The 16,487-nt window shown below is 44.2% G+C and overlaps 1 protein-coding gene across 1 annotated transcript in view; it reads right to left on the minus strand.

Annotated features, from left to right (window-relative positions):
• Window positions 1–1,452: 1,452 nt before the first annotated feature.
• LOC124556362 (vitellogenin-like) overlaps window positions 1,453–16,487 on the minus strand; it is a 331,070-nt gene continuing 316,035 nt past the window's right edge. Inside the window, exon 19 of the mRNA XM_047130328.1 lies at window positions 1,453–1,670. Coding sequence (XP_046986284.1) covers window positions 1,453–1,670 — 218 coding nt within the window. The remainder of the gene's footprint in view (window positions 1,671–16,487) is intronic.

The raw sequence follows: 16,487 nt of genomic DNA on the forward strand, positions 1-16,487 counted from the left end.
ACATAATCTGCGAAACGTTTTTTGGCATATTTGCAGACCCTGCATTCGGTGGAAAAAGTGTGGCCTTTATGTCTCGCGTAGGCATTACGAAAATAAAATAAGAGTGATCAGCGAAAGAACATAACCATTAACACACTCATTCTTTCCCTAGAGAATGAAGTAGGACAGATCACCAGCAGTGATTACTATGTACCCTCAGCTATGAGCTATACAGTACTATATGGGATAACTTTGTGGTTTCAGAAGAGACATATAGAAAATAGACAAAAATAAGTGGACAGAGCATGTCTCTAAGTTTTTAACTCACAATACAGGTGCTTACTATGGACACCATTTGTGGTGTAGAAAAAGCCAAGACGTGTGTATGATTCATTGAAGTCACTGACACGAACTGCTTGGCAAAGTGCGACACAGCCTGCTTTGGGAATTTGTTCATTGGGTTGTCCACCTGCAGGCACCAATTAATTCGATGCGACAATACAGAGTGGATGATGTTTCCACATGTTACGCCACACCTGTACCCTAGTGCAACTACGCCGCGGCGAGTATTACGAATTGACATTTGGAGAGGTACTTTGTCCATTGATACGTCTCATTTTTCGGGATGTCTTGTTGTTTTTGGGCAGTCGTCTCCTGAAACGCTGGAGGTACTTACAAGGTGACACTTACGGTATTGAACTATATGAAAAAAAACGTAAGTTAGTTACAAACTACGGCGTGCAAAAACTTTATTCAATACGTAAACGACACTACAGATATTCGGGCTTGGATTATGACATGTTCGATACATCTGCTATCACTGGCGACGATGTGGCACAGACGAATAGAGAAATTCTGCATGACCCGCTGAAGTGTCGGAACATCGACTCTGTCGAACTCCTGAATGGTTGTTTTTAGCTCATCAGTGGTTTTGTGATTTTTTCTGTACACCTTGTCTTGTATATAGCCCCACAAAAAGGAGTCGCATGTGTTCAGATCCGGAGGACATGGCTGCCAATCGAAACCAGTGGCGTCTGGGTGCCCCAGAGCCAGAATGCGGTCCCCAGAATGTTCCTCCAGGACCTCAAACATCTCCTGTTTCGATGGAGTCGAGCTCCGTCTTGCATGAGCCACATTTATCGAAATCAGGGCCACTTCCAAAACCTTCACGTACTGTTCGGTGGTCACGGTGCCATCAAGGAATTTTGCACCGTTTATTCTGTGACTGGACATTGTTTAGCACACAGTCGCCCGTTGAGAGTGAAGAGATTTTTCGATCGCGAAATGCGGATTCTCAGTCCCCAATGCTCCAGTTTTGCTTATTAACGAACCCATCCAAATGAGAGTGAGCTTCGTCACTAAACCAAACAATAATGCGCATAGTAATCCCCATCATGCCCCGCGGCCAATCGAGCAGTTTGAACGTCCTAACGCAATCCGTTCAGAAGTTATGACTATTTTATTTCATATAGTTCAATAATTGTCCTGTATGAATGAGCCTGTGTGTGTAGATGCAGAATTGGTGGTGTGTGTACATACGAGGCTGGAGACGGTGGGCTGTCGCACGAGCACGGCCACGCCGCTGCGGCCCGAGCAGTCCTTGGTGAGCAGGTGCCAGTCGTTCCCCAGCACGTACTCGAACTCCACGCCGTCGAACGTGTGGAACACCTGTCCGCTGACGCCGCAGTACGCTGTAACACACAAGTCACCTCCAATCAACATAACTAGGCTGCAATAAGACAAGCTCAAAGTAAATCTGCCCACTAAACTGTTTGGGTAAGTGCAACACTAACCATAACATCACCAGCTGGTCTCTAGTGATCAAGAAGAATAGCTCGCTTACAACACCACCTAGATACGTGTGGATAATGATTACCCATTAATAATGATTTAGTGCAGTTTCTGGACCAGGTAAACATCGGACGGCGTTGATAAGATGAAACACAGTAATTGATAAGTACGAGGGTTGGAACTTAAATAGTGGCAACTACTTATTCACAACCGATACAAAAGAGTTCCACGTTTGCACCTGTTACTGTCCCTCAAAGTAGTCACCAGCGTTGTGTAGAACCGTTTCCAGCGATGTGGAACGCGTAGTACGAGGTGCGGCTAGAAAAAAACCGGACTGATGCTGGAAAAAACATTTATTTACAATTATTTACAATTTCATGTTATCTCCTCCAATGTACTCTCCTCCTCGGTCTCTACACCGCTCCATACGAATTTTCCACTGTTCATAGCAATGCTGCAGATCATTTTCGGTAAGTCCATACATTACTTCCGTCGCTTTTTCTTTTACTGCTTCAACAGTCTCAAATCTAGTTCCTTTCAAAGCTGACTTGACTTTAGGGAGAAGAAAAAAGTCACAGGGGGCCAAATCAGGTGAGTAGGGTGGATGATCTAAGATGGGAATGTTGTGTTTTGCCAAATACGTCTTCACTGACAACGCACTGTGAGCTGGGGCATTGTCTAGGATCCATGACTTTTTTCTCCACAAATCGTTCCGTTTTCTCCGTACTCGCTCACGTAGGGTAGCCAGGACGCTAATGTAGTAATGCTGATTCACTGTTTGTCCCTCTGGTACCCAATCAATGTGCACAATCCCTTTGATGTCAAAAAAAACAATCATCATTGCCTTGAATTTCGATTTTGACATTCGTGCTTTTTTTTGTCGTGGAGAACCAGGAGTTTTCCAATGCATCGATTGGCGTTTAGTTTCGGGATCGTAAGTAAAAAACCACGATTCATCGCAAGTAATAACATTTTGTAAGAAGGTGGGATCACTTTCAATGTTTTCCAGGATGTCAGAACAAATCATTCTTCGGCGTTCCTTCTGTTCAATTGTGAGACACTTTGGAACCATTTCTGAACACACTTTGTTCATGTTGAAACTTTCATGAAGAATCTGCCTAACACTTTCCTTGTCAACTCCTGTTAACTCAGACACTGCTCTGATTGTTAAACGGCGATCTTGTCGAACAAGTTTACCGATTTTTTCAATGTTTGCATCAGTTTTTGCTGACAATGGTCTGCCAGTGCGAGTGTCATCACTGGTGTCTTCGCGGCCATCTTTAAATCGTTTAAACCACTCAAACACTTGTGTTCGCGATAAACAATCATCGCCGTACACTTGTTGTAACATTACAAACGTTTCACTTGCAGATTTTCCTAGTTTGAAACAAAATTTGATGTTAACACGCTGTTCTTTCTGTACACTCAACATTTTCCGACGCACAGACGAAACGTCAACTACTTAAAACAGACGCCACGGGCAGACTGAGTGCAGGAGGCAGATGAAACTCGAGCAGTAGGCGGAGCGAGAGCCACGTGACAGGCCACGCGACTTTCAGCCTTATTGCATTCGTTTTATTGTTTCACCAGTACTAGTCCGGTTTTTTTCTAGCCACACCTCGTATACCGTTAGCAGATCCTGTTCTGTTGATGGTGCGAATGGAGCGGTCTAAAGTTATGGTGATTCTCGCTTACGACTGTGACGGTGTTATTCTAACACATTACGTTCCTCCACGGCAGACCGTCAATGCACAGTATTACTGTTCGGTTTTGGAGCATCACCTGCGATCAGGTTTTGCGAAAGAAGTGGCGACACTTCCTGCGCAACCCACCCATCAGTTTGCACGACAATGCGCGGGCGCATACAGCGCAAGCTGTGGCTGCTCTGTTCGATCTATGGGACTGGGAAGTACTGTACCATCCACCATACTCCCCGGACTTAAGTCCTTGTGACTTTGATTTGATTCCGAAGATGAAGGAACCACTTCTTGGCATTCGCTTCAGAACTGTTCCAGAGATTCGACAGGCAGTAGACCGCTCCGTTCGCACCATCAACAGAACAGGCTCTGCTAACGGTATACTACGCCTTCCACATCGCTGGCAACGGGTTCTACACAACACTGGTGACTACTCCGAAGGACAGTAACAGGTGCAAACATGTAACTCTTTTGTATCGGTTGTGAATAAATAGTCGCCATTATTTAAGTTCCAACACTCGTATCTTTTATGCAGGGTTCTTCCTAGATTAACTTGACCTTGGACCTTTGACCGTGAATATAAATTGCGCAATTGCTTCACCTGAAGTCAAAAGTGACATAATTAAAGTCAAAGGTCAGAGTCATATAGAAAGAACCCTGCATAACTACTACTTATTAGTCACAATGTTTTGTATCTTACCACCAGAAGCAACATTTGACCCTTTTACTATCTTTGGGATGTACGTGTCCCACGATAGCTTGTCAGAGAACAAGTAAAAATTTTCTGCATACATATATTGGTGAAGTGAAGCTTGCTAATGGCTTGCAGAATTCTTATAATTGTAGCATACACTTGTAGGTTGTGTTGTCTTCAAGTTTCACTGTTAACCCTCTGCTCTGCTCCACTCTGTATTTTCGCCTATCATTAGTTAGCGCCTTCCCATAGGCAACCCAATCAACAGACGTGCAAAGCGGCTTGCTGTCGCACCTTCCCGGGAAATTAGGGACAATGAATTTGCATGCGCGTATTGACATTACCCGCATTGCAAATGGAGCCGACATTGAATACCTGAAATGTGTGCTAATAAGTTGGAGAGACGCTCTATCCACTGCTAAGTGTCTGTTTTCTGTGTATCTTTGGTTTTGGCAAGGAGGATCAGGTTGTTATAGTAGGTTGAGCAGGAAACAGCCTGGCTAATAACAGCATTAGGGGTGACCTGGAAAAAACAGGAGTAGCAACTACACACACAAATGTGAGTTTCATGGAGGTCCTGCAGCGCCATGACCAGCCCTGGGTTAATACTGCTGTGAACCGTGTTAACTTTGAGTTGAGCAGGTTACTGCTGATTGAAATGAATTCTCATATGAGTGCAGTGCCTGGTGCTACAATTGGGAGATAGGGTTATACTAGACATGGCCGGCACCTGAACAAGAGAGGGAAAGATAGGTTGGCTGAACTTCTTGTAGGAAATGTATGGGGGGACCATCACACAATGCAAGATGCCTGTGGTTACTGGTGTCAGAGGAGCACCTTTTTTAGGTTAGAACCAAGCTTCAGGCACCCTGGTTTGAAAGAAGTCACTATAAAAGAAGAACTCCACAAGAATGCACAGAAAAGTAAGGTTAGCTTATTCCACCAAAATATTAGAGGATTGAGTAATAAGGTAGAAGAGCTTCTTGCCTGCTTGCAAAATTTAGAGGAAAAGATAGACGTCATGTGCCTGTCCGAGCACCACATAACCACAGGGTTAGATAAGTTACATATAAAAGATACAGTCTAGCAGCCTACTCATGCAGAACTAATATGTTAAGACAGAACACAAGTTCAAAAGCACTGATACAAGTAGGTTTTGTAGTGATCAGCACACAGAAGTGTGTGCTTGTGAAGTCACTTTTAATTGTAACAGTATATACATCCCGACTAGGAAATTTTGAATTATTTATGGGGAACCTGGATTCTTTACTGTGCTGTCTGTCATATATCAGCAAGCAGTCAATAGTCTGTGGTGACTTCAATGTAGATTTTCTAAAGGATTCTGATAGGAAAAATGATCTGGAAACTTTATTTGTATTCTACAATTTGCTCTCAGTAGCTAACTTCCCAACATGGGTGGATAAAGGCAGTACGTCCCTAGTTGATAATGTTTTCTTTCATGAGGCACAAAGCAAGAAAATAACTGTTTATCCAGTAACAAATGCTCTCTTTGATCATGATGCACTGTTAGACAGGGTCAATGATGTAGTGCCTTACAGTGTAACAAGTCACTGCTAGCAAATGTATTTAATAGTCATTTCTTAAACATAGGAGAAAGCATAGGGACCAACAGTTCAAGAGGAAGATCACAGAAATATATTGAAGAAGTAACTCTCATAATTTTACATCATATGAATGGGCCACCAACTTCTACTTCTGAAATTAAGAGGGTCATACATTGCCTCAAGAATAAAAGCTCTTCTGGTTTTGATATTGTTTCCAATAGAGTACTAAAGATTTGTTCCCATATAATAAGTCCATTATGGTACGAAATATGTAATGCATCAAAAACTCAAGGCATTCTACCAGAGAGACTAAAATATGCCGTTGTTAAACCCCTCTTTAAGAAGAGTGATAAAAGAGACGTAAGCAACTACCGACCCATTTCACTGCTGACATCAGTTTCCAAATTTTTTGACAAGGGGCTGTATTCTAGAATAGTATCGACCTTGCCAAGAACAATATCCTCCACCACACACCGTCAGGTGGCTTGCGGAGTATGGATGTAGATGTAGAAATCACAGTTTGGGTTTCAGAAGGATTGCTCTACTGAGAATGCCATTTACATTTTCACACACCTGATATTACAAGCGTTAAAAAACAAAATAGCACCAGTAGGTATTTTCTGTGACCTATTCAAGGCATTTGAGTGTTTGAATCATGTATACTCCTGAAGTTTTGTGGGATTGATGATATAGCCAAACAATGGATCATGTCATATCTAACCAAAAGAATACAGAAAATTGTACTTAGTACTAATTAAACCAACACAATCCAGGGACATAATTCTGAGTGGAGAGAAATCACTTATTGGGTTCCCCAGGGCTCAATCTTAGTTCCACTACTGTTTCTCATATATTAAATGATCTACCGTCTAATGTACAACAAGTAGAATTAGCTCTTTTTGCAGATGACACCAGTATTGTAATCACATACAGAAATGGAAGAAATGGTGGACAAAGTTCTCAAAAGTATCATTGACTGGTTTTCTGCGAATGATCTCACCCTGAATTTCACAAAGACACATAACATTCAGCTCTTCACCTCTAGGGGTGCTGCACCAGTGATAAGTGTAACACATGGTGATGAAATAAAACATAGGGTGGAAACCAAAATTCTTAGGTGTCCATATTGATGAGAATTTAAATTGGAAAAAACACGTATTGGAACCTCTAAAACAACTTAGTTCAGCCACATTTGCATTTAGAATTATAACAAATTTTGGGGAGAGAGAAATCAGTAAGCTGACTTATTTTGCTGATTTTCTTTCAGTATTGTTCTGGGTTGACTCATCTTTCAGAAATGAGGTCTTCATTGCCCAAACACGTGCTGTAAAAGCTGTGTGTGGTGCTCAGCCACGATGATCTCGTAAACATCTGCTTAAAGAGTTGCGCATTCTGACTACTGCTTCACAGTATATGTATTCCCCCAAGGAGTTTGTTGTAAACAATGTACTACAGTTCAAAAGAAACAATGAGGTACATAACTACAATACCATAAGAAAAAATGACATTCATTACTCAACACTAAGGTTGTCTTTAGCACAAAAAGGGGTGCACAACAAAAAATTTTGACCACTTACTCAGTGATATAAAATGTCTAACAGACAGCAAGGTAAAATTTGAAAAAAAAATTGAATGTGTAAAAGGTGGTGGATATGAATTGCTAACTCAATGTGTATATCTTGTTTTCATTTCGGAGGAAAAATTATATGGTGATGTTTAGAGTAGAAATAGATGTACAAATTAATATGCAATATGAATGTAAAATGACTTCCTCCACATCATGACGATTTATCGTGCTAAATGATCCATGGAACATGAAAGTAACTAACTAGACGCAGTCGACTTCTGAAACCCCAGGGGCACATGTCAGTAACCCTGTATGTTCCACACCTTCCCGCATTAGGAAACGAAATGGCGGGAAATATTTTTTTCGTATTGTTGCTTCAGACAACGGCATTAATTAAAATAACGGTATATTAGCGGCTTCCACTCTGAAAAAAATGGTAGTGAAATGGCTACATTGTTAAGTCCCCGATATATGATTCTGAAGCTGAAGCATATTATGTGTGTGAGAGGTGTGGGAGCGGAGGGGGGGGGGGGGGATAGTGCGTACGTGCAGATGTGATGAGATGTGGGTCTTTACTTCGAATTAGAGTGTAATTTTTATAACACATTTTGATTAGGTGGCTTTCTTTTCTGTCTTTTCAGCACAAATTTTGCAATTTATGTTAAACTAACTTACCAATGAGCTATAGACTTGAAACTTTCAACATAGCTCAGAACTGAATGATAATGCAATATTAACTTGCTTTCCTGTCTGCTGTGTGACGGAGGATACTTCGCGTACCGCCCCCATTTCCCCCTCTTCCTGTTCCAGTCTGGAATGGTTCATGGGAAGAACAGTTGCTGGTAAGCCAACGTATGAGCTCGAACTCTCTAATTTTCGAGAGATATACCTTAGGACGAAGCAATAAATTGGCTGACTCTGATGAAGAGAAACTGAAATGAACCTGAAATTTTACCACATGTCTCCATTGTAGTCTCATCAAGATGTTTGAAATCGACTGAAAATTATCACACACACATGAGTGTAAACATCAAAAAATAATAATGTAGACAATATGAATTTTTAATATAACGTGTTTTTATATCGGACTGAAAGTATAAACTAATTTGTCTTAGTCCCATACAGATTCATAACCAAATGGTTCAAATGGCTCTGACCACTATGGGACTTAAGATCTGTGGTCATCAGTCCCCTAGAACTTAGAAATACTTAAACCTAACTAACCTAAGGACATCACACACATCCATGCCCGAGGCAGGATTCGAACCTGCGACCGTAGCGGTCACGCGGTTCCAGACTGTAGCGCCTAGAACCGAACGGCCACACCGGCCGGCGATTCATAACCCATACAAATATACGCACATCAAAAAGTGTTTTGCATAACCTCGGTTCCGAGAGTTCCAGAACCTGTACAGGAAATTGGAATAGAGATCAACATAAACATCATTTCCGCCCTTCTTATTCCTCATGAAAACCACACATTGCATGTTGTACCACCATACAGCGAGACCTTCAGAGATGGTGGTCCAGATTGCTGCACACACCGGTACCTCTAATACCCAGTAGTATATCCTCTTCCAATGATGCATGCCTGTCTTCGTCGTGGCATACTATCCACAAGTTCATCAAGGCACTGTTGTCCAGATTGTCCCACTCTTCAACGGCGGTTCGGCGTAGATTCCTCATAGTGATTGGAGGGTCGCGTCGTCCACAACAGCCGTTTTCAATCTATCCCAGGTATGTTCGATAGGGTTCATGTCTTGAGAACATGCTGGCTACTCTGGTCGAGCGATGTCGCGTTATGCTGAAGGAAGTCACTCACAAGATGTGCACGATGGGGACGCGAATTGTCGTCCATGAAGACGAATGTTTCCCCAACATGCTGCCGATATGGTTGCGCTCTCGGTCGGAGAATGCATTCACGTATCGTACAGCGCCTTCCAGGACCACCAGCGACGTACGTCGGCCCCACATAATGCCACTCCAACACAGTAGGGAAGCTCCACCTTGCTGCACTCGCTGGATAGTGTGTCAGATGTGCTCAGCCTGACCGGGTTGCCTCCAAATACGTCTCTGACGATTGTCGGATTGAAGTCATATGCGACACTCATAGCTGAAGAGAACGTGATGCCAATCCTGAGCGGTCCATTCGGCATGTTGTTGGCCCATCTGTACCGCGCTGCATGGTGTCGTGGTTGCAAAGATGGACCTCACCATGGACGTCGGGAGTGAAGCTGCACATCATGCAGTGAGTCGTAAAACGACGTCCTGTGGCTGCACGAAAAGCATTATTCAACATGGTGGCGTTGCTGGCAGGGTTCCTCCGACCCATAATCCGTAGGTAATGGTCTTCTACTGCAGTACTAGCCCTTGGGCGGCCTGAGCGAGGCATGTCGTCGACAGTTGCTGTGTCTCTGTATCTCTTCCATGTCCGAACAACATCGCTTTGGTTCACTCCGAGACGCCTGGACACTTCCCTTGTTGAGAGCCGTTCCTGGCACAAAGTAACAATGCGGGCGCGATCGAACCGCGGTATTGACGTCTGGGCATGGTTGAACTACACACAACACGAGCCGTGTATCTCCTCCCTGGTGGAATGACTGGAAATGATGGGCTGTCGGACCCCCTCCGTCTAATTGGCACTGCTCATGCGTGGTTGTTTATATCTTTGGGCGGGATTAGTAACATCTCTGAACAGTCAAAGGGACTGTGTATGTGATACAATATCTACAGTCAACGTCTATCTTCAGGAGTTCTGGGAACTGGGGTAATTCAAAACATTTTTTGATGTGTGTAGTTCTGGGTATTTGTAGTTGTAAATTTTTAATAGCTATGAAAATTACGAAAAACGTGAGACGCATGCAATACATAACTGACGCATTAGTAGTTCACCTCCTAACTGTTGCATGCGTCCTACGTTTTCCGTTATAAATCTTACTAATTTTTTCTTGGCTATTAAAAATTCACAATCACAACCTTCAGAACTATCTGAATTGGGTTATGAATCCGCATGAGTCTAAGAGAAATTGTTTTATACTTTTTCGTCCGACATAAAATCGTGTTATATTAAAAATTGTATTTTATTCAAATAATCATTTCGTGTATTAGATGCTGCGTGGATGGATGATGTCCAGAAGCTAAAAGCTTTTTAGACAGGTTAGGTGCTGGTATTCACCTTTTCCAGTATCCTTCTCACATTTTCATAACTTTTCTCCTCTTACTGCCAACATACTCGATAAACTGTCTTAAATAGTCCAGTCGCTAAATAGTTTCGGTTAATACTACTTTTTTAATACAAGTGACCGCATGGAATGAAAATGTTTTTTTGTGCTCGAAGGTTAGAGAGCTTCTGTAAAGTTTGGAAGGTACGAGACGAGGTACTGGCAGAAGTAAAGCTGTGAGGACGGGGCGTGACTCGTGCTTGGGTAGCTCAGTTGGTAGAGAACTTGCCCGCCAAAGGCAAAGGTCACGAGTTCGAGTCTCGGCCCGGCACACAGTTTTAATCTGCCAGGAAGTTTCAATTGTATTGACTGATTTTTATTATTAGGCGATCTATTTCAAAACACAAAAGGATTTATATTTAGATAGACACGGCACAGTCGATGTGTTATACATCCACAGATAAATGAGGTCACCACAATGAAGCATCATCTGGTATGTCTACACCACAACTGGCCAGTTGCCAGCAAAGCGAACTGACTGGTTGGATGTCCTACATGTACACTGCTTGTGCACAGAACTGGGTAAAACATCAAACATAGTTGCGAAGCAGCAGGAAGAACCCTCGATGGTATCACCCGGCAAGGCGAAGTGGTAATGCGACCATAGCAAGAGCTAACTTGGTCACGCAACTACGTACAGCCAAGCTCTGATTAAAATTATGAGCAATATTACGTCGCGGTGCAGGCACGGAAGATGGGTGTGGAAAATGTCTTCGCAGGCAGGCGCAACGGCTTGCGGTTGGCTTTATTAAATTGGTGGACGATGGGAAAGAGACGAGATTAATTCTACCAGTGGAGAAGGTGACGTAATGTGCGGCCAGATTGTTTAAGATGAGCAAGAAGGTGGTTTGTAAATTACGGAAGCAGGGACACGAAGCCGAGCAGAGCAGGATTCAGACTTCTACGTCAACGGAGGCGAAGAACGGAACTCACAATAAGCATTCCACTGATGATGTCGGTAAATATTTTATCAGGCAGCAATTTCTAAGCTATTACGAACAGTATAAAGAAGTATCATCTTTGCGAAAATTTCAAAGCTTTGGTGACACAGAACTGAACTTTGAGGCTGGCAATGAAACTGTAAGAAAAATTGTTCTGTCTATGGGATTTAGTTTTGAAAGGTGTCAAAATAAACGAGTTATGTGTTAACGAGAGGGCATAGTTGCAAAAAGGGCATACTACATTAGGTTTCTACGGAAGACTGAAGCATCTGAATCAAAGCGGCCAGTGGTTTACTTAGCTGACACGTGGATTCACACACTTTACAGCATAAATAAATGTTGGCAAAGTGGCAGTGTGTGAGGGGTACAGTCCAAGGAAAGCGCCGATCAATGTTTAATTGTTGTGCATGCAGGCGGTGGCATGGGATTCATTAAGGATTCACTTCTCATATATGACTCAAATATCAAAAATTCTGAAATATTTTCTAAATTAACAAAACAAAACTAATTGGCGACAATCATATTATCCTTCATAGTATAATTTGTAAACCGTTATACCCAATTTCTCTTACTGGCAAACGCTCTCGTCCGTAATTATTTGCTGGTGACAAAACGTTTGGTAACTCTCGTTGGTTGGGGTTGGATCGATTTTTTGTAATAGTCTATAAGGTGGTGGGCAGATAAAAAAGAATGACGAAGGATTAGAAATAAAAATACACTCCTGGAAATGGAAAAAAGAACACATTGACACCGGTGTGTCAGACCCACCATACTTGCTCCGGACACTGCGAGAGGGCTGTACAAGCAATGATCACACGCACGGCACAGCGGACACACCAGGAACCGCGGTGTTGGCCGTCGAATGGCGCTAGCTGCGCAGCATTTGTGCACCGCCGCCGTCAGTGTCAGCCAGTTTGCCGTGGCATACGGAGCTCCATCGCAGTCTTTAACACTGGTAGCATGCCGCGACAGCGTGGACGTGAGCCGTATGTGCAGTTGACGGACTTTGAGCGAGGGCGTATAGTGGGCATGCGGGAGGCCGGGTGGACGTACCGCCGAATTGCTCAACACGTGGGGCGTGAGGTCTCCACAGTACATCGATGTTGTCGCCAGTGGTCGGCGGAAGGTGCACGTGCCCGTCGACCTGGGACCGGACCGCAGCGACGCACGGATGCACGCCAAGACCGTAGGATCCTACGCAGTGCCGTAGGGGACCGCACCGCCACTTCCCAGCAAATTAGGGACACTGTTGCTCCTGGGGTATCGGCGAGGACCATTCGCAACCGTCTCCATGAAGCTGGGCTACGGTCCCGCACACCGTTAGGCCGTCTTCCGCTCACGCCCCAACATCGTGCAGCCCGCCTCCAGTGGTGTCGCGACAGGCGTGAATGGAGGGACGAATGGAGACGTGTCGTCTTCAGCGATGAGAGTCGCTTCTGCCTTGGTGCCAATGATGGTCGTATGCGTGTTTGGCGCCGTGCAGGTGAGCGCCACAATCAGGACTGCATACGACCGAGGCACACAGGGCCAACACCCGGCATCATGGTGTGGGGAGCGATCTCCTACACTGGCCGTACACCACTGGTGATCGTCGAGGGGACACTGAATAGTGCACGGTACATCCAAACCGTCATCGAACCCATCGTTCTACCATTCCTAGACCGGCAAGGGAACTTGCTGTTCCAACAGGACAATGCACGTCCGCATGTATCCCGTGCCACCCAACGTGCTCTAGAAGGTGTAAGTCAACTACCCTGGCCAGCAAGATCCCCGGATCTGTCTCCGATTGAGCATGTTTGGGACTGGATGAAGCGTCGTCTCACGCGGTCTGCACGTCCAGCACGAACGCTAGTCCAACTGAGGCGCCAGATGAAAATGGCATGGCAAGCCGTTCCACAGGACTACATCCAGCATCTCTACGATCGTCTCCATGGGAGAATAGCAGCCTGCATTGCTGCGAAAGGTGGATATACACTGTACTAGTGCCGACATTGTGTATGCTCTGTTGCCTGTGTCTATGTGCCTGTGGTTCTGTCAGTGTGATCATGTGATGTATCTGACCCCAGGAATGTGTCAATAAAGTTTCCCCTTCCTGGGACAATGAATTCACGGTGTTCTTATTTCAATTTCCATGAGTGTACATACAATCACCTGTGGGTTCAAATGGCTCTGAGCGCTATGGGACTTAACTGCTCAGGTCATCAGTCCCCTAGAACTTAGAACTACTTAAACCTAACTAACCTAAGGACATCACACACATCCATGCCCGAGGCAGGATTCGAACCTGCGACCGTAGTGGTAGCGCGGTTCCAGACTGTAGCTCCTAGAGCCGCTCGGCCACTCCGGCCGGCAATCAGCTGTAGGTATTCGTCGCGAATATGCCTTTTCCCCCTACACTACATCACTGCTTAGGACAACACTACTAATTTTAAAGCTCTAGATTATCGCGCAAAATACTTTTTGTTGATTACTATCAATGTATTTAACCATTCGGAATATTTCTTTCTGGCCATTGTAAGTTTTAAAACCGTTTGTTACGGTAATGTTCAACCAGTTATCACTTCGCAGTTACTTACGGTAACGCGCGTGATGTGGTGGCAGTAATAAGACAGTCGCGCATGGATAATATTTTCAAACTACTCTTCTTGAATAACATACTCCCTTTATTAAACAAAAAATATTACGAAGGCACTGATACTCCCACTCCACAGAGTTCACTAAATCGGAACAGCAGATATACATAATCCTCTCGTGTTAGACAAGTGACACTTGGAAACCGATATTTGATCGGATTAGCAAAATAGATTCCGGCGTAGCATTAAGGGCGGCAGCGAACATCGCGTTCGAATTTCGATATTTGTCTTCCGCAAATTGTGGCGCTTGTAAACGTGATGAAAGACAGGTGGCGTGTGACAGAGCTCCGCTTGTAAGAACACTGGCCGGCCGAAGTGGCCGCGCGGTTCTGGCGCTGCAGTCTGGAACCGCGAGACCGCTACGGTCGCAGGTTCGAATCCTGCCTCGGGCATGGATGTGTGTGATGTCCTTAGGTTAGTTAGGTTTAACTAGTTCTAAGTTCTAGGGGACTAATGACCTCAGCAGTTGAGTCCCATAGTGCTCAGAGCCATTTGAACCATTTTTTTGTAAGAACACTGGAATGTTGTTGTTGTTGATGTTGTTGTGTTCTTCAGTCCTGAGACTGGTTTGATGCAGCTCTCCATGCTACCCTATCATGTGCAAGTTTCGTCATCTCCCAGTACTTACTGCAACCTACATCCTTCTGAATCTGCTTAGTGTATTCATCTCTTGGTCTCCCTCTACGATTTTTACCCTCCACGCTGCCCTCCAATGCTAAATTAACACTGGAATATACATCAGTATTCAGAATGAAATTTCCACTCTGCAGCGGAATGTGGACAGATATGAAACTTCCTGGGAGATTAAAACTGTGTGCCGGACCGAGACTCGAACTCGGGACCTTTGCACTTCGCAGGAAAGTGCTGTAATGACTGAGCTACCCAAGTACGACCCATCCTCACAGCTTTACTTCCAGCGATGTTTTTACATCTGGTTGACTTTTAAACAAAAATTTTTCTGTTTCAAGAAAAATTATTATGTTTGAACTTAGAATATATTCAAGAATTCCGCAGCAAACCGATGTTAAGAATATTGGTTCGTAATTTTTCGAGCCCGTTCTTTTATTCTTCTTACGTAAAGGTGTCACCTGTGCTTTGTTCCAGTCGCTTAAGACTTTCCTATGGGCGACAGATTCGCGGTGAAAATTGGATACGTAAGGGACCAATGCTATAGAGTACTCTGTAAAACTGGAATGGGATTCCATCCAGACCTGGTGAATTATTTGCTTTTAACTCTTTCATTTGCTTCTCTACGCCAGAAACGCCTGTTCCTACGTCCTCCATACGGGAATCTGTTGGGCGGCCAAATGAGAGTACATCTGAACAATCCTGCTGCGTGAATGATTTCTTAAACGCTAAATTTTGAAATCTAGCTTTCCTTTGTCTGTCTTGGATTGTCACACCAGATTAGACGACAAGTGATTGGATAGAAGCCTTCGATTCGACCAGTGATTTTAGGTAGCACCAGAACTTTCTTGGCTTAGGTAGACCACAAGTCTCTGACTATTTTTCTTTCCTTTGCGTGCCTACTTTCGAATTATAATCTCCTATTATAATTAAATTTTCGTCTTTCCCAAGTATCTGAATAATGTCTTGTATGTGACCATACAAGGTGCCATAATGCGATTGTGGAATGGTCCCATTCAAAAGTAAACCACACGCATTAAGATATTCATCCCACAGTGAGACGAGATGATAACGTGTTTTGTAGAACGCCATCGGCCCTGACGGATCCACAACAGCACCCACTCTTGTATTTCCTTTTCCGGCTGCAACCGATGTCCACGCAAGCTTTTATTCAGGTCGCCAACGATGTCAAAAATCACACGGTAAACGACCTGGGTTGTACGGAGGATGTCGCAGTATTTCCCAACAAAATCGCTGAAGCGTTGTCTTTGTCCGATTGGCAGTGTGGGGACGTGGAACAGGATCATTCCGTCCGACAGTATCCCTTGGTGTTTTGACTTAATGGCGTGTAGCAGTTTCTGCGAAGTGTTCAAATGTTTCAGATGGCTCTGAGCACTATAGGACTTAACATCTTAGGTCATCAGTCCCCTAGAACGTAGAACTAGTTAAACCTAACTAACCTAAGGACATCACACACATCCATGCCCGAGGCAGGATTCGAACCTGCGACCGTAGCAGTCCCCCGGTTCCAGACTGCAGCGCCTAGAACCGCACGGCCACCACGGCCGGCTGCAAAGTGTCTTCATATCTCTGCATATTGATTGTGGTCCTACGCTCGACGATCTGGATGAGGAGAGGGCTCCTGCAGTAGAAGACAAAAGTCATCATGACCTTACGGGAACATGTGTGAACAGTTCTGGATTTCATTGGCGGGGGAGTGTGGGGTGTTTCGACCGTTCACTTGGTCCTTTGCCCTCGGCCAGTCGGAATGC

This window comes from Schistocerca americana, chromosome X, assembly GCF_021461395.2.
Source record: "Schistocerca americana isolate TAMUIC-IGC-003095 chromosome X, iqSchAmer2.1, whole genome shotgun sequence".
Classification (NCBI taxonomy): Eukaryota; Metazoa; Arthropoda; class Insecta; order Orthoptera; family Acrididae; genus Schistocerca; species Schistocerca americana.